Source organism: Garra rufa, chromosome 8 (genome assembly GCF_049309525.1).
Source record: "Garra rufa chromosome 8, GarRuf1.0, whole genome shotgun sequence".
NCBI classification, from domain to species: Eukaryota; Metazoa; Chordata; class Actinopteri; order Cypriniformes; family Cyprinidae; genus Garra; species Garra rufa.
Genome location: NC_133368.1, coordinates 47,837,286 through 47,865,100, shown reverse-complemented (window position 1 = coordinate 47,865,100; position 27,815 = coordinate 47,837,286). Strand labels below are relative to the sequence as shown.

The window sequence follows — 27,815 nt, the reverse complement described above, 5'->3', positions numbered from 1 at the left end:
TTAATAATTCTATGTTTAAAATAGACTAAGTGAGTTTGTCGTACTGTACTTACTGTCATAAGTCAAAAGTAAAATGCTTACGGACATTTACTGTACAAGCTTTTAAAAGCGAAGAAAAGCGTGGAAACGAGAGCAAACTATGCCTCAACCTTTTCCGGTGGCGAAATCTGAAAATTCTGAAAACTATTATTTTCATGACTTCTCCTAGTTTTTTTAGTGATATTTAGTGCAGGTTTATCAGGAAGTGATGATTTTGTTCTCTTTCTCTCGTTGGATTGAAGCAGTGCTTTAGCGCAAATGTTTTATGCGACGTTTCGGTTTTGCGCATAAGTTAAATTCACATTTTTGGAAGGAAAACATAGCTAATGATTGTCTTCTGGACAACTGTCAGATCAGCAGTCTTCCCCATGATTGTGCCGCCTAGTGAACCAAACCTTTGCAGGTGTTTTGAGTTGATTCGCTGATTGGCATGTCACCATATTCTAATTTGTTGAGTTTTGTTGTGAGTCTTTGATAAATCGGAGCCAAATCATCACAATCAGAACCAAAGACTTAAACTACTCCAGTCTGTGTGCATTGAATTTATTTAATACACGTTGCACAGTTTGAGTTGAATGACTGAAATAAAAGAACTTTTCCATGACATTCTAATTTATTGAGTTGCACCTGTACATATTATTTTTGCCCTTTCGATTATGTTGTAATAATGAGATGTCATTAAAAAACAAAATATTTTCTCATAATAATGATATACTATGTTATTAAAACTGCATATTTTTTGTTAAAACGTGTCATTATGTCACAAAAACAATGTTTTAACGACAGCATCTCAATATTATCTTATTATATGAAAATATATTGTTTTAATTTGACATCTTGTCATTATTATTTTCATAATAATGTCATGATGGCATAAAAAATTATGTTTTAACAACAGTATTTAAATATTGTTTTACAACATAACATCATGAGACATGAGACAAAAATGGTTGGGAAAAAATATCTGGTAGCAACACATCACCATAGTTTGCAACCTATTTACTTTAATTATGAGACATATTTTCAAGTGAAAATGGATTTTAAATGTTAAAATAGCATGTTTTGTACAAGAATTGGTTGGCTGGGCTGACAAATAATAAATAATGTGAAGAAAAGTTTATGAAACATTAAAAAGACAAACATGTTTTATATAGAATAAGGTGCACTGTAAGACCAGGTGCATGTATTATAAAAATAGTTCATTTTGATTTCATGTTGACTTTAAGTACTCAAGGGGGCAATAACTGCAGGATATCCCTGTCGTATAGTTTGAGTTGATTGATGTCCTCACAAAGGTAGTGAATATGAAAACATGCATTACCAGCAAGCATGAGAGGAACAGAGAAAAAGCAGGAGAGTTTGTGCTTTTCAACTGATTGAGCTGCTGTCCTGAGCACCATCTGTCTGTGCGATGACTGACTGACAGCTGTCACTCATTATTTATGGACAGTGAAAGGGTCATGGGCTGCTCCGTTTGACGTCTCTGTGGTGCCTCCGGTAACATGACTGTAAACATATTCGTCATTTTATTAATATACCATCAGCCTTTTTAATGGATAATGCACCTTTTTTTTTGTTTGAGCAAATATTGTGAAACAAGTGTTTGTTTAAAGGAATAGTTCACCCAAAAACAACAGCAAAAATTAAGTGTTATTTTAGTATCAATGAGATACTATTATAGCAGTTTTGAAATATTTTGAAAAAGTGTTTTTATATTTTCCAGTTTTATTTTTTGTTTTAGTTCAAGTTTTAGTCATTTTGTTGTGTGTTTTTGTCATTTTAGTAGTTTTAGTGTTTGTATTTATTAAATATGCTCAAATAGTTTTTAATTGATTATAATTACAGTTTTTGTTATATAATAGTACATCAAGGAAAGGTTTACTTGGCAACTACCTGGAATAAAAAGTTTTTTATATTTTATTTATTTCATGTGACGAAAATGTTTTTAGTTACAGTTTACATTTTAGTTTTAGTTAACTATGATAAAACAAACAAGCAAGCGAACAAAAACATTTTCGTTACTTGAAATAAACATGAAATAAAATATAATAAAATACAGTTTAAAAAAATATATATTTTATTTCAGTTAGTTGCCAACATCTTTTATTTTCATTTAGTATTAAAATAACTAAAATTAATTAAACTAAATATATTTATAGGTATATAAAAAAATAACATAAATACAAAAACATTACAGATTTTTAAAAATAACTCAAAATATTAATGTTTTAAGTTCAAATGACTCCAAAATAACTACAATTGAAAAGAAATAAAACAAAAACTATTAAAAAAATGAATAAAGTTGATAAAACACACAACAAAATTACTAGAACTTAATTACCCTAATTGTAACCATAGAAAAAACTATTTATAATCAATTATTAAATTACAGCATATCAATAATACCAAAATTACAGTAATCCTAAAAATGTTATTTTACTGTAGAACACAAATTCAAAATTTTCAAATTTTCAAATTTTTAGTTTAAACATTTTTTAATATTTGAAAATGTATAGTGTAGAACACAAATTCAGAATAAAAAGACAATTTTTATTTCACTTTTATGGTGCTTTCTTGAGCTTGACATTGATCACAATCAGTTCTTGTCGAATGCATGAAGATATTTTTTCTTGTGTGTTCCACAGAAATAAAATGACATCATACAAGTTCAGAACATCAAAGAATGACAGAATGTCCATTTTGGGGTGAACTGTCCCTTTAAATTCATCAGCTGTCCGACCTGCTCTTTAGATCATGAAATATGCAATTAAAAAGTCATATTGTTTTTTTTATCAGTATCAATGAAAGTCATAAATAATCCAGCAGTCCCAACACTGTGCTTATGGTCTCTCTGTGCTGAAAAGAGTTGGAGCGTCCCATCATGAGGCGTCCAGTCAGACAGTAGTAACTCTCATAACCACTTCTCTAGGTTTAGTGGTGGTTGCGCTGATGTTGCTGGGTGGGCTGCGTGGCTCATGCGGCCGTAGATGACTCAGTAAATGCAGGAGGTTATACGGACAGTGTTGGTCCGGTAAAGCCGGGCCATCAGCGAGAGCGTCAGTCTGGTAGGAGTCCTGCGCGGCCGCTGTGGTGTTTGTGTTCGTCGTGTCGTCGGTCACGTCGAGCGCCGGCGTCCCAGCAGCAGCCATGAGTGAAGACGGTGAAGGAGAGACGTCCGCTCCTGTCGGCTCCCTCTGGTGGAGCAGCGAACGCGCCCATTCCTCATTATTCTTCACCTCCTCGCTGTCTTTTTTCTTGTCATAGTTCAAAACTTTCCACTGCTGATTGACGGCCTGCCAGCGATGAAATATACGGAAAACTGATGGGCCCTCGTGGACGATTAGAGCTGCGGAGAAGAGAGATTCATTCGGGTTACTGTAAGCTTCTGCAATCTTTGGATAATTCTGATGCAATGATTCATGACTGAACAAAGTTTAAAGAGTCATATTGAGATATATAAAAGCTGTAAAAATTGGCACTTTTTTCTCACAGTTCTGACTATGTTTTGCAATTCTGAGTTTACATCTTGAAATTCTGTTTTTTTTTTCTTCTAGCAATTCTAAGTTTATATCTCACAATTTTAATTTATATATTGTAATTTATATCAAAATTCTGACTATATATCTCTCAGTTCTAGTTTATATCTCGCAATTCTGAGTTTATATTTGACAATTCTGAGATTAAATCTCGAAATTCTAGTTTATATCTTGCAATTCTGTGTATATATCTCTAAATTCTGACTATATATATCACAATTCTGACTCTATATCTCACAATTCTAGTTTATATCTCACATTCTGACTATATATCTGGCAATTCTGAGTTAACATCTCAAAATTCAGGTTTTTATCTCACAATTTTGAGTCTGTACCTAGCAATTCTAAATTTATATCTCACAATTCTGACTATATATCTCACAATTCTAGTTTATATCTCAAAATTCTGACTATATATCTCACAATTCTGACTATATATCTCACAATTCTGACTATATATCTCACAATTCTGACTATATATCTCGTAATTCTGAGTTAATATCTCAAAATTCTGGTGTTTCTTTCCATTTTGAGTCTGTACCTAGCAGTTTAAAGTTTATATCTCACAGTTCTAGTTTATATCCCGGAATTCTGGGTTTATATCCCAAAATTCTGAGTTTATATTTTACCATTATGAGTTTATATTTGACAATTCTGAGATTAAATCTTGAAATTCTAGTTTATATCTTGCAATTCTGTGTATATATCTCAAAATTCTGACTATATATATCACAATTCTGACTCTATATCTCACAATTCTAGTTTATATCTCACATTCTGACAATAAATCTTGCAATTCTGAGTTAACATCTCAAAATTCAGGTTTTTATCTCACAATTTTGAGTCTGTACCTAGCAATTCTAAATTTATATCTCACAATTCTGACTATATATATATCTCACAATTCTGGTTTATATCTCAAAATTCTGACTATATATCTCACAATTCTGGCTATATATCTTGTAATTCTGAGTTAATATCTCAAAATTCTGCTGTTTCTTTCCATTTTGAGTCTGTACCTAGCAGTTTAAAGTTTATATCTCACAGTTCTAGTTTATATCCTGGAATTCTGGGTTTATATCCCAAAATTCTGACTTTATCTCGCAATTCTGAGTTTATATCTTGAAATTCTGGGTTATATCTTGCAATTCCATCTTTATATTTGACAATTCTGAGTTTATATCTTGAAATTCTGGGTTATATCGTGCCATTCCATCTTTATTTTTGACAATTCTGAGTTTATATCTTGCAATTCTGAGTTTACTTCTCGAAATTCTTTTTTTTATCTCACAATTCTGAGTTTGTATCTCACAATTTATATCTTGCAATTCTGAGTTTATATCATGAAATTCTCATGTATATCTTGCAGTTCTAGTTTATATCTTGGACCAGTCTTCCATTTGAGATGAAAGGGTGGAAGAATCTAAATGAAAACACCTTTACTAACATTATAATTGAGCCTCAGGGAGAAAAACAAAAAGTATGAAGAGACCACTTTAAGAAAGTCAGACTATAGACAGCTGAAAACGCACATAATTGCAGCCCGTCTGTTCTCAGTGTTAATGAAGTGGAAAAACCCACAGAGCAGTTTGCAAACTCAGAGTGGTGTAAAACTGTACTATATGATATACTAGTTCTGTTAGTGATGAATGAGGCCAAAGATATTTATCTAAAGTGTCTGTATCTACTATGTCTACTTTGTTGCATTCCTTTCCTTTGTGCTCAGTGATTCAGAGAGCTGAATGATTATTGCAGCTTAAGTTTGGAAATAAATAATAGAATATTTAGTGGTTTTACTGTATATAACAGTATTTGCATACAAAGTTCAAGTCAGCCATAAAATAATGGCTGATGTACTGTAGTATGTGATGCAAGTACTGTTTGCATACTATGCCCAGTATAATGCAGCGTTAGTACAAGTATGATGGCAGAATGAACCCAGCCCATGTATTATTTCATACTAATGACTCATAAATCTCTGGATCCAGGCGGATGTGTGTTGAGCTCTGCGTATCTCATCTATGATTCCGTTTGAAGAAACTCCAATTCAAAATCCTGGAGTTTCTCTGTTTATGCCTGTTTCCATCTACGTTTAAACTGGAGATAATATTAATGGAAGTAGACGGCTGTGTCTGGCCCAGTTCCTCATTATTTGAAGCTCTTTCTCTCTGTGTGTTTGTCCAGCGTTAGCTGACTGTGCTTTGAGATGTTTGTGTCCTCACATGTTCTGTGCAAAAGGTTGATGACTCACGACTAAATTGCTCCTCATGCTTCTGTTTTTGTTCTCTCTTTTTTGCCTCTTTAAAAGAAATAGTTCACAAAAAAACATTTCTTTCTTCATCAGATTTGGAGAAATGTAGCATTGCATCACTTGCTCACTAATGGATCCTCTGGAGTGAATGGGTGCCGTCAGAATGAGAGTCCAAACAGCTGATAAAAACATCACAATAATCCACACCACTCCAGTACATCAGTTAACATCTTGAGAAACCAAAAGCTGCATGTTTGTAAGAAACAAATCCATCATTAAGACGTTTTTAACTTCAAGCCATTGCTTCCAGGTAAAATACTTGTCCATAATGCATAATAACAATTCCTCCAGTCAAAAAGTCACATCAAAATCCTCCACCATATTAGTTTTGGACTGTTTTCCTTGTAAACCATGCTTGATCTGAGCAGATTTCTCTCCTGATTCACACCAGACCACTTTTTCACTGAAGGAAGCGTTATTATGGATTATGGACTCATGGTATTTTGATCAGACATGATAGTTTGAAGTTAAAAACATCTTCATGATGGATTTGTTTCTTACAAACATGCATCTTTTGACTTTACAATACATTAATTGATGGACTGGAGTGGTGTGGATTATTGTGATGTTTTTATAAGATGTTTGGGCTCTTATTCTGACGGCACCCATTCACATCCATTGGTGAGCAAGTGATAGAATGCTAGATTTCTCCAAATCTGATGAAGAAATAAACTTATCTTTATCTTTGATGGCCTGAGGATGAGTACATTAACAGCTAATTTTCATTTTTGGGTCAAATATTCCTTTAAGGGAACTTAGACACAATACAAAAGTTTTTGTTTTTTTGAGAATATGGTGATTTATACATTCAAGCTCTAAAAAGGACAAAAAGCATGATGAAAATTTCATAAATTTGCTTTGACTTTATGCAAAGTTTCTACTTTTGTGAATAAAAAAAACAACTGGTGTAGAAACAATGTTCATTTAGAAAATTACTAGTAAATTTCACAATTAATTACAAAGAAATGGCAAGCATCGCATTGAATAAACATGCTTTTTTAAAGTAGATTGAAGTTGTACTTTCTATTTACAGTGTACATTAGAATTTCTAAGTGAACTTTTCCCTACGATCCAGTATTTCACTCTAATAACTAAGGATGCATGTGACACAAACAGTCTCTCCCGCTGTGTCATGTTTTATTTGCCGTTTGCACAAAGACAAACAAACTGAATCATTCAGCAGTTGATTCTTTTGCACACACAGGGGCTGAGATTCATTTGTAATTTTCTGTGATGCTATACAATTATTTATGTAAGTCAGTATTATTTTAATATCACTGATACTATTATAGGTTTTTGTTAATTATTGAAATAGAAATACAGAAAATTTGAATTAGGTTTTATTTTTATTTATTAGTTTTAGTCATTTTAGATCTTTAAGTTAAATAAAAACTAAAAATGGAAGTACTAAATATTATTGAGTTGATATTACATACTTATACATAATATGATATTTAAATCTGTTTCTCCATGTTTTTTTTAATGTCCTTTAGATTTGAATCCTGCTGGGTTGGACTCATGGTTATTTATTGTGAATCACAGAAGATGAAATGAGGTACACTATATTGCCAAAAGTATTGGGACACCCCCTTCTAATGAAAAGATTTGACTACTTTAGTCATTTCCAAGAGTACAAATCGTAATGTTTAAGCATGTAATGATTTGTGTGCTTGTAATTTTATAGCAACAGTTTGGACAAGACCCTTTCTATTCTAACATGGCAATGCCTTTGTGTATAAGCCAAAATCTCATCGCCAAACACCAATGACATGTACATACACTATGCTGCCCTCCAAAGGCAAAGTACAGTAACTACACATTTGGTCAAAATTGAGTTAAGGCTTAAAATGGGCTTTGTGACAACCGTTTTGTCTTGTGGCAAAGTCTCCTGGTTCAATTTTGTCCCGTGTCAGAGAAACGAGAGTGCCAAAATCGCAGTAGCTACAAAATCCAAACTAATACCATATGTGACCTTGGACCACAAAACCAGTCTTAAGTCGCTGGGGTATATTTGTAGCAATAGCCAAAAATACATTGCATGGTTCAAAATTTTAGATTTTTCTTTTATGCCAAAAATCATTAAGAAATTAAGTAAAGATCATCTTCCATGAAGATTTTTTGTAAAATTCCTACTGTAAATATATCAAAATGTAATTTTTGATTAGTAAAATGCATTGTTAAGAACTTAATTTGGACAACTTTAAAGGTGATTTTCTCAGTATTTTGAATTTTTTGCACCCTCAGATTCCAGATATTCAAATAGACGTATCTCGGGCAAATATTGTCCAATCCTAACAAACCATACATCAATATAAAGCTTATTTATTGAGCTTTCATATAATGTATACATCTCAGTTTTGTAAAATTTAACCTTATGACTGGTTTTGTGGTCCAGGGTCACATATATGGTGTAAAAACTTTTTACAAAAGGCATTTTTCTCAGTTGCAGTGTTGGCGCAGTTACTGCACTTTGCCTTTGTAGGGCAGAAAAAGGCACTTTCAAATCTGTGGCAACAAAGATGGAAGCACAATTCATGTATTTATAAACTGTATTTCCATCTCTGTTGCACCAGTTTTGGAAGTGTCTAAAATGACTGTACTCATATCATTGGTGTTTGGTGATGAGTTTTTGGCTCAAGGTCTGCATTTAAAGTCACACCAAAGGTGTTCAGCTGGGATTAGGATTTGGTTTTATGCAGACCAGTCAAGTTCTTCCACATTGACTGAATCAATCATTTCTATTTGAGCCTTGCTTTATACACAGGGGCATTGTCATGTTAGAATAGCAAAGGGTCCTGTCCAAACTGTTGCTATTAAATTAGAAGCACACAGTACCCTAGAATATCATTCTATGCTCATGGAAATTACTAAAGTAGATAAACCTGTTCATTAGAAAGGGATGTCCCAATACTTTTGGCAATATAATGTATGTTGGGTTTTTGTGGTTAAATGCAGTTCAATACAGACACAGTGTGTCAATGTTTTCTGCTTTTAAATGCATACTTACCCTGCATTTCTCTTGCTTAATCTCTCCTGCTTAACTGCTTATACAACTAATTATACCTGAATTCTAACTAGACCTTACTGTACATACCAATACAGACAACGTCCATGAAGCCGTACATCCCGTAACAGATCTGGAATAGCAGGTCTTGCCGTTGCCACTTGGCCGAAGGGCTGAGAGACGACCACACAAGCCACGAAATGCTGGCGATGAGGAAAAGCGAGCCCAAGATCGCCGCCGCTATCTGGACCTTCTCTATGACGGTGAGCGAAATCGCTTGCCACTTTATTAAAACACAAAAGAGACACAAAAGAGAATTTCAGTGCTACTGTATTTCTCTGTTCTACTCTTTAGAATTGAGATTCAAGGTTAGTTCTAATTCAGAAACAAATACAATTACTAGATTTAAATAATTTAAAAATTCCATTTAAATGCTACATTTAAATGATTAAAAAAATCTATTTTTAAATGCTACATTGAAAAATTCAATTTCAAATGCTACATTTAAATGATTAAAAAAATCCAAAAGCTAGATTCAAATGATTCAAAAAATATTTTTTTAAACTTTAGATTTAAATTATTAAAAAAAAAAAAAAAAAATTTAAATGTTACATTTAAATGATTCCAAAAATTCTTTTTTTAAATGCTAGATTTAAATGATTCAAATATTTTATGATTTGAAAACAAATCATTCTTAAGAACTGATTCTTTTTTAATCAAGAATCAGCCACACAGTTAGCTAGGTTTAGTTAGGTTTGAATTGCTCTAATGAAACAACATGATTCTTGACTTACTAAACCCTTGTGATTGTGTAGTTATACACACAGATACACTAACTACACATTAATTTTATTGTTTGTGATGTTGCTAATAAAAAAAAAAAGTATGACCAAATACAGTATTGTTTTTGTTTAGTGCACTACCATTCAAAAGTTGGGGTCATTAAGATTTTTATTTATTTTTATTTTTTTTAAGAAATTAAGCAAGGATGCATTAAATTGATCAAAAGTGACAGTATAGACATTTATAATGTTAGAAAAGATTTCTGTTTCAAAAAAATGCTGGTCTTTTGAACTTTCTATTCATTAAAGAATCCTGAAAAACAAAAATGTATCACTGCTGGAACAAAAATATGAAGCGGCACAACTGTTTTCAACATTAATAATAATCATAAATGTTTCTTAAGGAGCAAATCAGCACATTAGAATGATTTCTGAAGGATCATGTGGCACTGAAGACTAAGTAATGATGCTGATCACAGGAATAAATTAGATTTTACAATATATTTGCAAATAAAATATCTATTCTAAATTGTAATAATATTTCAAAACTTTACTGTTTTACTGTATTTTTATTCAAATCAAAATTCTGTGAGCAAAATCTTATTCCACCTCACCTTACCAAAATTTCTGAATGGTAGTGTATGTGCTTAGTACACATTAATGAAAAGGATCTTCCTAAAAAGTACAAGAATTTTAATAGAAAAGTTCTGAACCCTAAATAATTCAGGCCTAGTTTTGTGCCTAGTTAAGTTGTTTTGACATGTTTTACCTGTAGCGGGTTCTTGGTGCTGATGGCGATCACCTGATACTTGTAGTAACAGAGTTCACAGGTCCATGAGCCTCTTTCACTAATCCACTTGATGAGACACGGTTGATGGGTGCTGCGAACAGAGCCGCTGCAGCGACACGGGCTCAACAGCTCACCCTGAAACACACACACAGTTACACACAAGCTGTGATATTCTGGATAAAGAGACATTTGACACTCAGTAAACACTCCATTACTTTGAACACACAGAATGAAGGGAATATTAACACTGTAAAGCCTGACATATGGAACAATAGTCAGTCATATCTTTTTGTATACTAAGTTTGTATATGTGGCTTTTTTCATTTATTTTTTTGGCTCATATGGTATGATATAGTGAGAATATGGAGGAACATGTACAGTTGAGGTCAAATGTTTACAAACACCTTGCAGAATCTGCAAAATGTTAATTATTTACCAAAATAAGAGGGATCATACAAAATGTTATTTTTTGTTTAGTACTGACCTGAATAAGATTTTTCACATAAAAATGTTTACATATAGTCCACAAGAGAAAATAATAGTTTAATAGTAGAATAGTAAAATAATAATAGAATTTATATAAAAAATAAAAAATAAACAGTTCAAAAGTTTACATACACTTGATTCTCAATACTGTGTTGTTACCTGAATGATCCACAGCTGTGTTTTTTGTTTAGTGATAGTTGTTCATGAGTCCCTTGTTTGTCCTGAACAGTTGAACTGCCTGCTGTTCTTCAGAAAAATGCTTTAGGTCCCACAAATTCTTTGTTTTTTTAGTATTTTGTGTATTTGAACCCTTTCCAACAATTACTGAGGACAACTGAGGGACTATTACTGAAGGTTCAAATGCTCACTGATGCTCCAGAAGGAAAACCCATGCATTAAGAGCCAGGGTTGAAAACTTTTGTAATTTGAAGATCAGGGTAAATTTAACTTATTTTGTCTTCTGAGAAACACCTATCTTCTGTAGTTTCTAAAGGGCAATACTAAATGAAAAAATATGATATTATGGAGACAAAACAAGAAAAATGTACACATCTTCATTCTGTTCAAAAGTTTTCACCCCCCGGCTCTTAATGCATGGTTTGTCCTTCTGGAGCATCAGTGAGTGTTTGAACCTTCTGTAATAGTTGCATATGAGTCTCTCAGTTGTCCTCAGTGTAAAAAGATGGATCTCAAAATCATACAGTCATTGTTGGAAAGGGTTCAAATACACAAAAATGCTGGAAAACCAAAGAATTTGTGGGACCTGAAGGATTTTTCTGAACAACAGCAGGCAGTTTAACTGTTCAGGACAAACAAGGGACTCATAAACAACTATCACTGAACAAAAAAAAAAAAAAACACCTGTGGATCATTCAGGTAACAACACAGTATTAAAAATCAAGCGTATGTAAACTTTTGAAAGGGGTTATTATATATTATTATAAATTCAAGTATCTATCTTGTGGACTATATGTAAACGTGTTTTATGTGAAATATCTTCTTCAGGTCAGTAATAAATAAAAAATAGCATGCATTTTGTATGAACCCTCTTATTTTGGTAAAATAATTCACATTTTGCAGATTTCTGTAAGGTGTGTGTAAACTTTTGACGTCAACTGTACATGGACAAAAGTGGAAGAAATCAATGAAATCTTTATAACATTATAGCAGATACTTGCATAAAATTATAAAATGATCAATATGTCTTAGTAAGATGAGATTTAAATGATTCAAACATATAATGCAATACAATGATCCGTGAATGAATCCTTCCTCAAAAGCCTGATCATATTTGATTCTCCCATTTGAACCAGATTTTTCCAAAAAGATTATAACCAAGTAAAGATAAGCTGCTTCAGTCCAGTAAGTGTTCATTTTAAAATACTAAGTTATTTTTGCATTTACTTTATGAAAATAAGCAAAGATTTCAGACAAAAAGACTTCCACAAACCAAAGGTGGAAGTTTCTACAATCGCATTAATAGGCCTTTTACTTGCTAAAACAGTCTAAACTATCAATCAGATGACATAAAGCATTTAATAGAGATTGACAGTAAACCTATGCAACCATTTTTAGCAAATTTTGATCAGGTTGATCACTTATAGACCTTAGAAATGCATGCATCAAATATACAATACAGTAGGCTTTATAGGGTTAATTCTAGTGTTGTATTTTTCTTTTGTTTGCTGTAAATGTATTTTTAAAAAGCTTTTACTATCTGCTCTTTTTCCAATACAAAGCACTTATTCACTGTTTTATCTTGGCTTTGTAGAAGCTGCAGTTAACAATTCAGACATAATGAAAAATGAAGTGTGTGAACTGACAAATTCAGAACAAATCATTTATCTTCCTCATGGACACTGTAGGAATTTTAAGTAGAAAAAGAGAACTAAAGGCCAGCATTCATTCAGAGTGTCTTTTAAGTGCACTATATAAAGTAAACTACTTTTTTTGGTGAACTGCACTACAAAGAAATTACTATTTGAATTCAACACGGAAGCATAAATTGATCAAAAGTGAGAGTAAAGACATTTAAAATGTTACAAAGTATTCATATTTAAAATAAATGCTGCTCTTGTGAACCTTCTATACAACAATTAGACATTCAGAGTGAATTTTAAGTGCATTAAATACTGTAAACTACTACTTACTGGAAGCTCTGAAAATGACAGTAAACTACTTTTTTGTGAACTGCACTACCATTTGAAAGAAATTGCTATTTTTATTTAACAAGGAAGCATAAATTGATCAAAAGTGAAAGCAAAGACATTTATAATGTTACAAAATATTTATATTTAAAATAATTGCTGCTCTTTTAGACATTTAGAGTGACTTTTAAGTGCACTATATACAGTAAACTAATTTTTTGGTGAACTGCACTACCATTTGAAAGAAAGTACAATTTTTATTCAACAAAGAAGCATGAATTGATCAAAAGTGAAAGCAAAGACATTTAAAATAAATGCTGCTCTTTTGAACTTTTTATACAACAATTAGACATTCAGAATGACTTTTAAGTGCACTATATACAGTAAACTATTATTTACTGGATCATAAGAAACTTTGAAAATCACAGTAAACTACTGTTTTTTAGTAAATCATATATAATTTGTGACCCTGGACCACAAAACCAGTCTTAAGTCGCTGGGGTATATTTGTAGCAATAGCCAAAAATACATTGCATGGGTCAAAATTTTAGATTTTTCTTTTATGCCAAAAATCATTAAGAAATTAAGTAAAGTTAATGTTCCATGAAGATTTTTTGTAAAATTCCTACTGTAAACATATCAAAATGTAATTTTTGATTTGTAATATGCATTGCTAAGAACCTAATTTGGACAACTTTAAAGGTGATTTTCTCAGTCTTTTTGATTTTTTTGCATCCTCAGATTTCTGATTTCAAATAGATGTATCTCAGCCAAATATTGTCCTATCCTAACAAACCATACATCAATAGAAAGCTTATTCATTGAGCTTTCATATGATGTATAAATCTCAGTTTTGTCAAATTTAACCTTATGACTGGTTTTGTGGTCCAGGGTAACATTTATTGTTTTCTCTCCCTAATTTACATTTCAACGTTGTTGTGTTGGGATAGGAATTAATTGCTAATCAAATAAATAAATCATTCAGTACTGTAGTACTATGACATCTCAAAAATGGACTTTTCTGCTCAATATTTATGTATGCTGTCAATTTGTGTGCATATTAGAGAATTCTGGCGTTAGTTAAGCAACACACCCTCGGCAAACTAATTTAGACTGGTTGAATCTGGTTTTTGTCAGTAGACAGCTCAGTATGTTTTGGACCAGAGCCTCTAGTGTGTGTCTAGTGTAGTATATTTACTACTGGACTGTGTTGTAGTGACTTATGCGTGTGTAATACTCTGCTCTGCTGTGTGTAGATGACAGTGTTAATCGAATGCGGATGGATGTAGACATCCTGACTATGGTGTCTGTGAAGCGTAGCTGAGGAGCAGACACAGGAACAGGTGCGGCGCAGTGTGAGCGCTCACCTTCGAGCAAACGCGCAAACACTAACGCTAGCGTCACGCTGAGAGACATCGACACTCGCACACACAACGTGCCCTCTCATTTCTCTCTGGTGTATAAACAGAACGCCAGTTAAATGTTTCAAAACTGTTTCTCAGGTCAGAACATGAAAACACAGATCAGATCAGTTGAGGTTAAACTGGTGCAGTAATGATCTGGATGTTATTGCTCAGAGTTTGCTCATTCAAAGCTTTAGATACATAATGGAGCTCTCATTTAAGTTTCATTTATTTGACATTAAAACTTAATTAGGAGAGATGCAAATCAACACAGTTGATACTTGACTAAAACATGTCTGAAAACTGCATTATGTCTCCTGAGCAATGAATGAGCCACCTCTGAGTACACAATGGGCTTTAAAACTCAGAATAGCATGGATTTGACGAGAAATATTTGAGTTCATATTGAGATGACCGCAGACTTTGGGTCTTTTTCCTCATGAAAAACATCGTGTTGGTGCTTATAGGTTGTTTTCATGAGAATCATCTGAGACAAAGTTGATACTCGAATAAAACATTTGAGAAAATATTTGAGTTCATATTGAGATCTCTGACTTTTGATTGGAAACTGTGTTATTGCGGCAATAATTGCGGTAATCTGAGCACTGTTTGAGACAGTATTGAGATCAATGGGGTCTTTTTTCTCATGAAAAACATCTTGTTGGTGCGTATAGGTTGTTTTTTACGAGAAACATCTGAGACAAGGTTGATACTTGAATAAAATGTGTAAAAAGTCCATTATGTCTCCTTAGCAATGAATGAGCCATCTCTGAGCACACAATGAGCTTTAAAACTAGAGAGAATAGCATGGATTTGATGAAAAATATTTGAGTTCATATTGAGATGTTGAGATATTAAGATCTTGATTGCAGACAGTATTGAGATCAATGGGGTCTTTTTTCATAATGGAAAACATCTTGTTGGTGCTCATAGTTTTTTTCTAATAAGAAACATGTGAGACAAAGTTGATTCTTCAATAAAACATGTAAAAAAATCAATCATGTCGGAGCAATGAATGAGCAATCTCTGAGCACACAGCTAGCTTTAAAACTAATGAGAAAACAATTGACTTAGGAGATTTGATAAGAAGTATTTGATCTCAATATGAACTCAAATATTTTCTCAAATGTTTTATTCAAGTATCAACTTTGTCTCAGATGTTCTCATAAAAAAAAACTGAGCACCAACAAGATGTTTTTCATTACGAAAAAAGACCCATTGATCTCGATATGGTCTCAAACAGTGCTCAGATTTGCTGCAATAACAATGTTTTCATTCAAAAGTCAGATATCTCTATATAAACTCAAATACTTCTTATCAAATCTCCTAAGTCCATTGTTTTCTCATTAGTTTCTCATTAGTTGTGCTCAGAGATGGCTCATTCATTGCTCAGGAGACATAATGGACTTTTTACACATTTTATTCAAGTATCAACCTTGTCTCAGATATTTCTCATAAAAAAAAACAACCCATCAGCACCAACAATATGTTTTTCATGAGAAAAAAGACCCCATTGATCTCACTATGGTCTCAAACAGTGCTCAGATTTGCCGCAATGACACAGTTTCCAATCAAAAGTCAGAGATCTCAATATGAACTCAAATATTTTCTCAAATGTTTTATTCAAGTATCAACTTTGTCTCAGATGTTTCTCATTAAAAAAAAACTGAGCACCCAACAAGATGTTTTTCATTACGAAAAAAGACTGACTTTTGATTGGAAACTGTGTCGTTGCAGCAAATCTGAGCACTGTTTGAGACCATATTGAGATCAATGGGGTCTTTTTTCTCATGAAAAACATCTTGTTGGTGCTTATAGGTTGTTTTTTACGAGAAACATCTGAGACAAGGTTGATACTTGAATAAAATGTGTAAAAAGTCCATTATGTCTCCTTAGCAATGAATGAGCCATCTCTGAGCACACAATGAGCTTTAAAACTAGAGAGAATAGCATGGATTTGATGAGAAATATTTGAGTTCATATTGAGATGTTGAGATATTAAGATCTTGATTGCAGACAGTATTGAGATCAATGAGGTCTTTTTTCATAATGGAAAACATCTTGTTGGTGCTCATAGATTTTTTTTAATAAGAAACATGTGAGACAAAGTTGATACTTCAATAAAACATGTAAAAAAAATCAATCATGTCTGAGCAATGAATGAGCAACCTCTGAGCACACAGCTAGCTTTAAAACTAATGAGAAAACAATGGTCTTAGGAGATTTGATGAGAAATATTTGAGTTTATATTGAGATCTCTAACTTTTGATTGAAAACATTGTTATTGCAGCAAATCTGAGCACTGTTTGAGACCATATCGAGATCAATGGGGTCTTCTTTTCCTAATGAAAAACATCTTGTTAATGCTCAAAGGTTGTTTTTTTTTTTTTTATGAGAAACATCTGAGAGAAAGTTCATACTTAAATAAAACATGTTTGAAACTTTGTTATGTCTCCTGAGCAATAAATGAGCAACGTCTGAGCACATAATCAGCTTTAAAACTAATGAGAATAGCATGGATTTGATGAGAAATATTTGAGTTCATATTGAGATTTTGAGATATTAAGATCTTGATTGCAGACTTTGGGTCTTTTTCCTCATAAAAAACATCTTGTTGCTAGCTTCACAACAGTGAAACTAATGAGAAAACAATGGATTTAGAAGATTTGATGAGAAATATTTGAGTTCTTATTGAGATCTCTGACTTTTGATTGATTGCAGATTTTGGTATTGTGGCAAATCTGAGCATTGTTTAAGAAAGTATTGAGATCAATTGGGTCTTTTTCCTCATGAAAAACATCTGAGACAAAGTTGATGTTTTAATAAAAAAATCAATTATGTCTGAGCAATGAATGAGCAACCTCTGAGCACAACGCTAGCTTTAAAACTAATGAGAAAACAGTAGACTTGACAAGAAATATTGGAGTTCGTATTGAGATCTCTGACTTTGGACTGCAAATTTTGGAATTGTGGCAAATCTAAGAACTGTTTGAGACAGTATTGAGATCAATGCAGACTTTTTTCTCATGAAAAACATCTCGTTAGTGCTCATTGGTTGTTTTTTTGAGAAACATCTGAGACAAAGCTGATACTTGAATAAAACATGTCTAAAAAATCTCTTATGTCTCCTGAGCAATGGATGTGCAACTTCTGAGCACACAATCAGCTTTAAAACTAATGAGAGAACAGCATGGATTTGATGAGAAATATTTGAGTTCATATTGAGATCTGACTTTTGATTGATTACGGAATTTGGCATTATGGCAAATCTGAGCGTTGTCTGAGACAGTATTGAGATCAATGGGGGTCTTTTTCCTCATCTTGTTAGTGTTCATAGGTGATAAACATCTGAGAAAAAGTTGCTACTTAAATATAACATGTCTGAAAACTCTCATCTCCTGAGCAATGAATGAACAACCAATGAGCTTTAAAACTAATGAGAATAGCATTTACTTAGAAGATTTGATGAGCACTATTTGAGTTCATATTGAGAACTCGATTATGTCTCCTGAGCAGTAAATGAGCAAACTCTCAAATACTGAGCTTTAAAAATAGCAGTAATGTTGAATTGATTTAATGTTTTAATGAGAAATATTTGATGTTATATTGAGATCTCTGACTTTTCAATGCAGACTTCAGCATTATGGCAAATCAGAGCACTGTTTGAGACAATATTATGATCATTGAAATTACTGGGGTCTTTTTGCACAGAAGAAACAAACAACTGAGAAGCAGGAGACACATTTTGTTCTCCATTAGTTTCCTAGGAGAAACAATTGAAATATAAAAGAGATCTCATTTGTGATTATTTTATTGCTCATTGGTGGCTCTTTCATAGCTTAAAAGACTTAATGTATTTTTTTTAAGTTTGTGAGCCACAAATGAACCCGTAGCTCTCACTGAATGTGGATATATAAATGTTTGAGTTCATATTGAGATTTCTGACGTCCCTTTATTTCTCATAAAGTCAGATTATTTGATGTTCAGATACACTGATGAGAAATATTTGAGTTTAAATCGAGATTTCTACTTTTGATCACAGATGTTGGTATCTTTTCAAATCTGAACACAGTTTGAGACATTGTTGAGATCTTTGGAGGAATAACATGGGATTTAGTTTTTTATTCCTCAGGAGAAACATCTGAGAAGACCTAAAATGCTCCATTAATCGCACTGCTGCCTAGCTTAAACAATCAAAATAGTCAAGAAATCTCATCCGTGCTTCTTCTGCCAAAGAGAGGAGCTCACAGTAAAAGCCGCCTCGAGCTCAACTTAACGTGAGTATTACATAAGCACGACCCCGATGCTCCTTCAGCCAAGAGGAGCGCTACCTCCGTCACAGCGTCGAGAGGAAATAGAAAGGGAGTGTTGGTACAGACACAGGCCTGTCTGCAGATGGACTTAGTGGGAGCGAGTTGGCCGGACAGTATGAGGAGAGCAGGAACAGCCAATGGGAGGAGGGCGGCACAGGAGGAGACGGGGAGCGCGTCCAAACCTGCAGCCTAATCCACCTCCGTGTTCTTAGGGCAGCGAGTGAGCAGCACAAATCAGACAGCCATTACAACTGTGACAATCTGTTTCACTTACTCCACCGAGAGCCACACTGCGGATAAAGAGTTTAATGCCGTCCATTTCACTCCTGTTCAAGGTAGTGACAACCAAATGTTCAATACGGGCACATAATGTGAACGGAAACAGTTAATGAAGTGGTGTCACTCTCTTTTGGACACTGTCAGATCTTATGAGATTCAATAAAACATCTAACCCTTTTTTTAAAATGCTAGTTTTTCTTATGGCATTGGACTAAAAAATTACTGTCTCACACTTTGCTTAAACCCTATTATGAATGTTAGAATGGTCACAGATCAGCGATCTCCATGTAAAACTGATTGTGCAGTCCAAACCAAAAGTCATAGAGACTTGAAACTTGGATGGATGGTAGTACTCACACTGCCTACAATGTGACCAAGGCATGCCCCAATCAGCCTGATGGGGGGGCGCTACAGGGAACAAAAGTATGAAATTGCTCATAATTCCTAAACCGTCAGTTGCAGACTCAAGTGTCTTATGCCGTTGTAATCCTTGGCTCACGCTGGACAAAATGCATTCGATCATGAAAAAAATCGAAATAATCCTAGGTTTTTCACCCAATTGATCAAACGTTCATTACATGCACGTAATGTGAACAGAAGTGAACGGAAGTAGTTAATGAAGTGGTGTCCCTCTCTTTTGGACAGTGTCAAGTCTTATGAGATTTACTAAAACATCTAACCCTTTTTTCCTTAAAATGCAAGTTTTCCATATTGCATTGGACTAAAAATTTACTGTCTTTGCTCACACCTCGCTGAAACCCTATTATAAATGTTAGAATGGTCACGAATCAGCGATCTCCATGTAAAACTGATTGTGCAGTCCAAACCAAAAGTTGTAGAGACTTGAAACTTGGAGGGATGGTAGTACTCACACTGCCTACAAAGTGACCAAGACTTGTCCCAATCGGAACAACAGGGGCTCTACAGTGATCAAAAGTATGAAATCACTCATAACTCCTACACCATCAATCGCAAGCTCAAGTGTCTTATGCCGTTGGAATCCTTGGCTCACACCGGACAAAATGCATGTCCTACATTCGATCGTGAGCCTGGCAAAATTGTTTAATTATTATGCATTTTTTGAAAAACCTACATTTGCAAAATAGTCCTAGGTTTTTCACCCAATTGATCAAACGTTCATTACATGCACGTAATGTGAACAGAAGTGAACGGAAGTAGTTAATGAAGTGGTGTCACTCTCTTTTGGACACTGTCAGCTCTTATGAGATTTACTAAAACATCTGACCCTTTTTTCCTTAAAATGCAAGTTTTCCTTATTGCATTGGACTAAAAATTTACTGTCTTTGCTCACACTTCGCTGAAACCCTATTATAAATGTTAGAATGGTCACGAATCAGCGATCTCCATGTAAAACTGATTGTGCAGTCCAAACCAAAAGTCGTAGAGACTTGAAACTTGGAGGGATGGTAGTACTCACACTGCCTACAAAGTGACCAAGACTTGCCCCAATCGGAACAACAGGGGCTCTACAGTGATCAAAAGTATGAAATCACTCATAACTCCTACACCATCAATCGCAAGCTCAAGTGTCTTATGCCGTTGGAATCCTTGGCTCACACCGGACAAAATGCATGTCTTACATTCGATCGTGAGCCTGGCAAAATTGTTTAATTATTATGCATTTTTTGAAAAACCTACATTTGCAAAATAGTCCTAGGTTTTTCACCCAACTGATCAAACGTTCATTACATGCACGTAATGTGAACAGAAGTGAACGGAAATAGTTAATGAAGTGATGTCACTATCTTTTGGACACTGTCAGCTCTTATGAGATTTACTAAAACATTCAACCCTTTTTTTTTTTTTTAAAAAGCAAGTTTTCCTTATTGCATTGGACTAAAAATGTACTGTCTTTGCTTACACTTCGCTGAAACCCGATTGTAAATGTTAGAATGGTCACGGATCAGCGATTTCCATGTAAAACTAATTGTGCAGTCCAATCCTTAAGTCGTAGAGACTTGAAACTTGGAGGGATGGTAGTACTCACACTGCTTACAAGTTGACCAAGGCTCGCACCAATCAGCCTGACGGGGGCGCTACAGCGACCAAAAGTATGAAATCACTTATAACTCCTAAACCGTCAGTTACAGGTTCAAGTGTCTTATGCCGTTGGCTCATGCCGGACAAAATGCACGCCTCCGATTTGATCGTGAGCCTGGCGAAATATTTGAGTATTTAGCATTTTTTGAAAGACCTACTTTTGCAAAATAGTCCTAAGTTTTCCACCCAATTGTTCAACTGTCATTACATGCACATAATGAAACCAGAAGTGAACGGAAGTAGTTAATGAAGTGGTGTCACTCTCTTTTGGATACTGTCAGCTCTTATGAGATTATTAAAACATCTAACCCTTTTTTTTTCTAAAAATGCAAGTTTTTGCATCAGACTAAAAACTTACTGTCTTTGCTCACACTTTGCTGAAACCCTAACATTGTAAATGTTAGAATGGTCATGGATCACTGATCTCCATGTTAAACTGGACTTGCAGTCCAAACCAAAAGTCGTAGAGACTTGAAACTTGGAGAGATGGTAGTACTCACACCGGTAGGTAGTACAACATTACCAAGGCTCACTCCAATCGTCCTGACGGGGGATTTACTAAAACATCTAACCCTTTTTTTTTTCTAAAAATGCAAGTTTTTCTTATCGCATTGGACTAAAAACGTACTGTTTTTGCTCACACTTTGCTGAAACCCTATTTTAAATCTTAGAATGGTCACGGATCAGCAATCTCAGTGTAAAACTAATTGTATAGTCCAATCAGTAAGTCGTAGAGACTTGAAACTTGGAGGGTTGGTAGTACTCCCGCCGCCGACAACGTGACCAAGGCTCACCCCAATTTTAGCAAAAGTTTTAGTAAAATGCCTATAACTTCTGAATGTAATGAAATATATTAACCAAACTCAGAACACTTATGTGCTTATGAGCTCAATCTGAGGTCACAGGAAAAAAAATCGCAGAGCTTTGACACTAGTAAGCACTGTAAAAGGCAAAAAACTCCTCATTCCAGACAACTTTGCCTCTATAACCACTGCTGTCAATCAAACTGTTTGTTTGTTAAATGATTGAGATCATATAAAAAGCTACTTTTGCAAACTAGTCCTAGGTTTTTTGTTCAATCTGGAAAAAACAATGCAGTAAAATTCTCTGGACTTATTAGGACAATAATTATCGAAAAAAAGTGGAAATTTACCCTTTAGAAAGCTATAACGGTTCATTTAGAAATAGGGGCCTGTCCAACTTAACCTAAAATCCTATGAAGCCTAAAGAAAAACTGAAAACCTGCTGAGCACATGTGACAGGTGATTCTAAACAAGCATGCAAAGTTTTAAGGGGATCGGACCACTGCTGGTTCTATAACAGTCATAAAAAAAAAAAAACATTATATTTTTATAAATAAAATGTAGTGTCTTTTTCCTTATATGCTTAAATGCCTTAAGTGACTGAACCCCAGTAATCGCTGCTTGCAGCTATATTTTTTACTTTTTAGGTATTTTTCCCTCCTTGTTGCACTTCTGGTGTTTCAAAAATGACAAGCCAACAAAAAATTGCCTATAACTTTCTTGTCATGCAATATTATTATCAAATATTGGATTTAATCATTTCATCAAGTTGTTTTCTTTTACTTAGTACAGGTTTTGTATTTGTTTTTAGAATCTGAGGGTACAAAAAAATCTAAATATTGAGAAAGTTTTCCAAATGAAGTTGGATGAATGATTGCAATGAAGCAATGCACATTACTAAACAAAAATTACGTTTTGATATATTTACAGTAGGAAATGTACAAAATATCTTAATGGAACTTGATCTTTACTTAATATCCTAATGATTTTTTAACCCATAAAATGTATTTTTGGCTATTACTACAAATACACCCGTGCTACTTAAGACTTTAAGTTTTGTGATCCATTTGTCCCTTTTTTACAGAAAAAATCAGTTCATTTTAATGGACTTCTTAGAAAACAAGATTTATATACTGTTATTACCCCAACTTAGTAATATTCCTTTCATTAAAGAAGGGTGGAACGTATTAGAGAGCTGCTGTAAAGCATTGAAAAATGGTAATTTATAATGTTCTATTTGAGTTATGCAGATTCAGACTTCATATAAACCTTCAAAATGTTCTTAAACAGGGTCAGATGTGTTAAACAGATCTCAGAGCAGCTGAAAACGTGATCAAATAAGAATAAAAATGGCATGTCACGTCAAAAAGGTTGCCAGCTCTAATAACATCCATTTAGCCTGAAGGGTGTGAAAAAGCGTGCGGCATGGGTCTGCAGAACCCAGAGTACCTTAGTCAGATTGTAACTCCCCTGTAAAACTGTGTCAGTCGTGTGCCGCTCTGAATTATGAATAAGTATGACTCAGAAATAAATAAACATCTGAGACGGTGCCGGGCGGAGGGAGACTCGAGGGGGATTCTCAGCTAGACTTCAAGGAGAGGGAGAAACCATGTCACTGATTGACACTCTTTAAATTAAATTAGCTGGCAAGATTAAAAACAGCCACTCCTGACAGAATTGTGATGCGCTTTAGGGGTGTTTGATAAAAACTGGATTTTTATGTCTATTTAAAAGTTGAGACACATCATAAAAACAGTGTAAAATCAACACAAACATTAAAATGTAAGTTTTAAACTGTCCTGGACTTTCCATAATCTAGTTTTTAATTTTTATTATTTAACTTATTTATTTATTTTGAAAATATATATTTTTTATAAAATTGTACATATACACTAGTAGTCAAATGTTTTTGAACGCAAAGATTTAAAAAAATATCTTCTGCTCAACAAGCCTGCATTTATTTGATCCAAAGTACAACAAAAACAGTAAAATTGTAAAATATTTTTTACTAATTAAAAATCTATTTGCATATGTTTTAAAATGTAATTTATTGTCATTTGTAATTATTCTTGTGATTTTAAAGCCAAATTTTTTGCATCATTACTTCAATCTTTAGTGTCACATGATCCTTCAGAAATCATTCTAATATGCTGCTTTGCTGTTCAAGAAACATTTTATTATTATTATTATTATTATCAATATTTAAAACACTAGATGAATAGAAAGATCCAAAGATCAGGATTTATCTGAAATAAAAAGCTTTTGTATCATTATACACTATAGCATTCAAAAGCTTAGTCAGTATAATTTTTATTATTATTTTTTTTTTGTACAAAAAATTTTGAAATTAATACTTTTATTTAGCAAGACTGCTTTAAATTGATCAAAAGTGATTATAAAGATTTATAATAATAATAAAAAATGGTTTTAAGCAGCAAATCAGAATATTAGAATGATTTCTAAAAGATCATGTGACTGGAGTGGAAAGAATTATGGCAAAAATGCATTTTAAAATATATGCAAATAGAAAATCCTTATTTTAAATAGTAAAATTATTTCAAAATTTTACAGTTTTTCTGTTCTTTGGATCAAATAAATGCAGGCTTGGTGAGCAGAAGAGACTTCTTTAAAAACATTAAAAATGTTACTGTCCAAAAACTTTTGACTGGTAGTGTACTAGACATTTTTCTTTTTCAAAAACAAAAAATATGCATTTATCAAGGTTGCAAAAACGGAACAAAATAAAAGTCCTCTTAAGGGTTGGTGATGAACATTTGAAGGTTAAGCTCGTTCCTGCACTGATCATTTGTACTCTGTTCACAGAAAGTGCCGAGTGCAGTAATCCATACGGAGATATCCATATCAGACCTACTTTTCAGATTTATGGTAAGTAGGTCATTTTACTAAATGTGTCAGACTGATTCCTTATTTGGTTCCATGTGAATTAAAACATGATTTCATGTCCTGAGTTCATGCTAGCTGGCAAACAACAACTTTTCCACATGTATGTTATAAATTAGAAAAATCTTGTTTGCTATACATGTACCATGCTTTTCATGAGATAAAAGGAAACCTCTAAGTAACCTAAACTAATAATATTGTGCTTAAATATGTGTGTATCCAGCACATTTATACTTATTACATGCCATCTAAGGTCCTTTGAAAGCCCAGCACTCTGGTTTACAAACCACTTCCACTTTCCAGCAACATTCCCGCTGCTCTAAAGAGGCCAAATGAATTGAATCTGTTGTAAATAACAAAATATATGCCAAGGAAGGGCTGCCTTTGACTCTTAATGATGCACGAATGTACCGGACAACAAAAGGCGGCACATAAGCGCAGCCTTAAGCCGTTCTGAAATAGCATTTTCCATCATTGGCTTGCTGGAGGGACATTGAAAATTTGGGCCTCCATTCAGTGTGATGTGAATGTAATGTGGCAGAGAAGTGGAGTGTAGACCTGTGTTATTGTGAATGCACAGAGCCGTGCCTCCGCATGATTACTGCATGCAAAATAATGCGTCCTTATCCGACGTGGCCATAAAGACATCCAGAAGAGCTGTGCTGGACATTTGTCTTCATGTTGCTTCGAAAGCTCTTTATTTCATCAATTGACTGTCTGCATGGTCTAAAATGACAAAACTGCGAGGAATAGTTCAACCAAAGCTAAAATTTGCTGAAAATGTACTCACCCTCGAGGAATCCCAGATGTAAATGAGTTTGTTTCTTCATCAGATTTTCACTTTCGCATCAATGGATCTGATGAATGAGAGTCTAAAAAAGCTGATAAAACCATCACAATAATCCACAAGTAATCCACATCACTCCAGTCCATCAGTTAACATCTTGAGAAGCCAAAAGATGCGTTTGTAAGAAACGCATCCATCATTTTTAGACATTTTTAATCACTTCTGGACAAAATCCATAGAATCCATAAATCCACCCACATATTTGTTTAAGTCCTGTTTTGGACTGTGTTGGCTTGTAAACAGTGTTTGATTATGCAGATATCCCTCCTGATTAAGACAAAATTGACTTTTTTCACTGGTGGAAGCATTATTATGGATTATGGATTTGTATTTTGTCCAGAGTTAAGGGTTTAAAGTTCAAAAACATCTTAATGATGGATTTGTTTCTTACAAACATTCAGTTTTGGCTTCTCAAGATGTTAATTAATGGACTGGAGTGGTGTGGATTACTTGTGGATTATTGTGATGTTTTTATCAGCTGTTTCGACTTTCAGTCTGATGGCACCCATTCACATTCAATGGTGAGCAAGTGAAGTGATGCTACATTTCTCCAAAACTGATGAAGAAACAAACTAATTTACATCTTGGATGGCGTGAGGGTGAGAACATTTTCAGCAAATTTTCAGTTTTGGATGAACTTTTACTTTGATTTTAGACTGTGACTGTATCCACATAGCTGTTTCTGTAATATTTTATGTACTGTAACACTTGTTTGATCATTTAAATGAAGTAAACAATCTTGCATGTTTGTCCGCTTCTCAAACTCTCAGTTAAACTCTCCAGTTTTTCTCAGTTAATTGATGGACTGGAGTGGTGTGGATTACTTGTGGATTATTGTAATGTTTTTATCAGCTGTTTGGACTCTCATTCTGACGGCACCCATTCACATCCATTGGTGAGCAAGTGATGGAATGACACATTTCTCCAAATCTGATGAAGAAACAAACTCATCTACATCTTGGATGACCTGAGGGTGAGAACATTTTCTGCAAATTTTGATTTTTGGATGAACTATTACTCTGATTTTAGACTGTGACTGTATCTACACAGCTGTTTCTGTAATATTTTATGTACTGTAACACTTGTTTGTTCTTTTAAATGAGGTAAAAACTCTTGCATGCTTGTCTGCTTCTCAAACTCTCAGTTAAACTCTTTCCATCTCTTTCTCATGAATCTCTTTGTCTGCTAAAATGGCAGTACAGATGTCGAGGCTCTCTGGAGTAAAAGCATGTTTGAGGCACGTAATACCACAGGGATCCCAGGAGCAGATTGATTCTGTGACTGTACATCTCTCTCTTGTCTGAATCTGTGTCTCTGCAGGTCTACAAAAAGCTGAGGTGAAAACAGCAGAGAAACTTCACGAAGTGAACGCCACAAATGAAAGCAATCTTCTGGGTTCAACACAAGTTCTCAGATTTTAAAAAAGCAGAATTCACCACAGTAATGCACAGAGCCAGTTTGTACATCAATTATTAAGTAAAAATGTATTTATTTTGACATAAAGTGTCTGCATTGTTTCTAGATCCATAAACCTCTGGTGCGGTGCTGGAAGATGCTGAAGCTACATCAAAAAAGCGACAGCAGGTTGCACACTTCTAAGGGATCAAACGCCGGCCAACAAGCCTCAAAACAAGAATGCTAACAGATCGCTCTCTCCAGGTATTATAGACCTCACTGGTTTGCTAAATGTAAACAGTCTCTATCCTCATGCATATTGTAAATGTTACTAGCTTTACGCTGCGAAAATGATTTTCTTCTTCAGTATTTTTGTCTTGTTTTTAAGTACAAATGTGACCCTGGATTTTTCTTTTATGCCAAAAATCATTGGGATATTACGTAAAGATCATGTTCCATGAAGACACTTGGTCAATTTGGTCAATTCTACTGTAAATATATCAAAACGTAATTTTTGATTAGTAATATGCATTGCTAAGAACTTTATTTGGACAACTTTGAAGACATTTTCTCAATGTCTTTATTTAAATTTGTTTGCACCCACAGATTCGAGATTTTCAAATAGCTGTATCTTGGCCAAATATTGTCCTATCCTAACAAACCATTCATCAAATCTTAGTTTTGAATTTTGAGTTTTGTTTCTGAAAACGTTTCTGCT

At 33.9% G+C, this 27,815-nt stretch overlaps 1 protein-coding gene across 1 annotated transcript in view; it reads right to left on the bottom strand.

Moving 5' to 3' along the window:
- Positions 1 to 2,681: 2,681 nt before the first annotated feature.
- Positions 2,682 to 27,815, bottom strand: part of LOC141340986 (E3 ubiquitin-protein ligase MARCHF4-like) — a 32,448-nt gene continuing 7,314 nt past the window's right edge. Inside the window, exons 2-4 of the mRNA XM_073846112.1 lie at positions 10,442 to 10,597; positions 8,981 to 9,173; positions 2,682 to 3,385 (exon numbers count right to left, since the gene is read on the bottom strand). Coding sequence (XP_073702213.1) covers positions 2,934 to 3,385; positions 8,981 to 9,173; positions 10,442 to 10,597 — 801 coding nt within the window. The 3' untranslated portion in view covers positions 2,682 to 2,933. The remainder of the gene's footprint in view (positions 3,386 to 8,980; positions 9,174 to 10,441; positions 10,598 to 27,815) is intronic.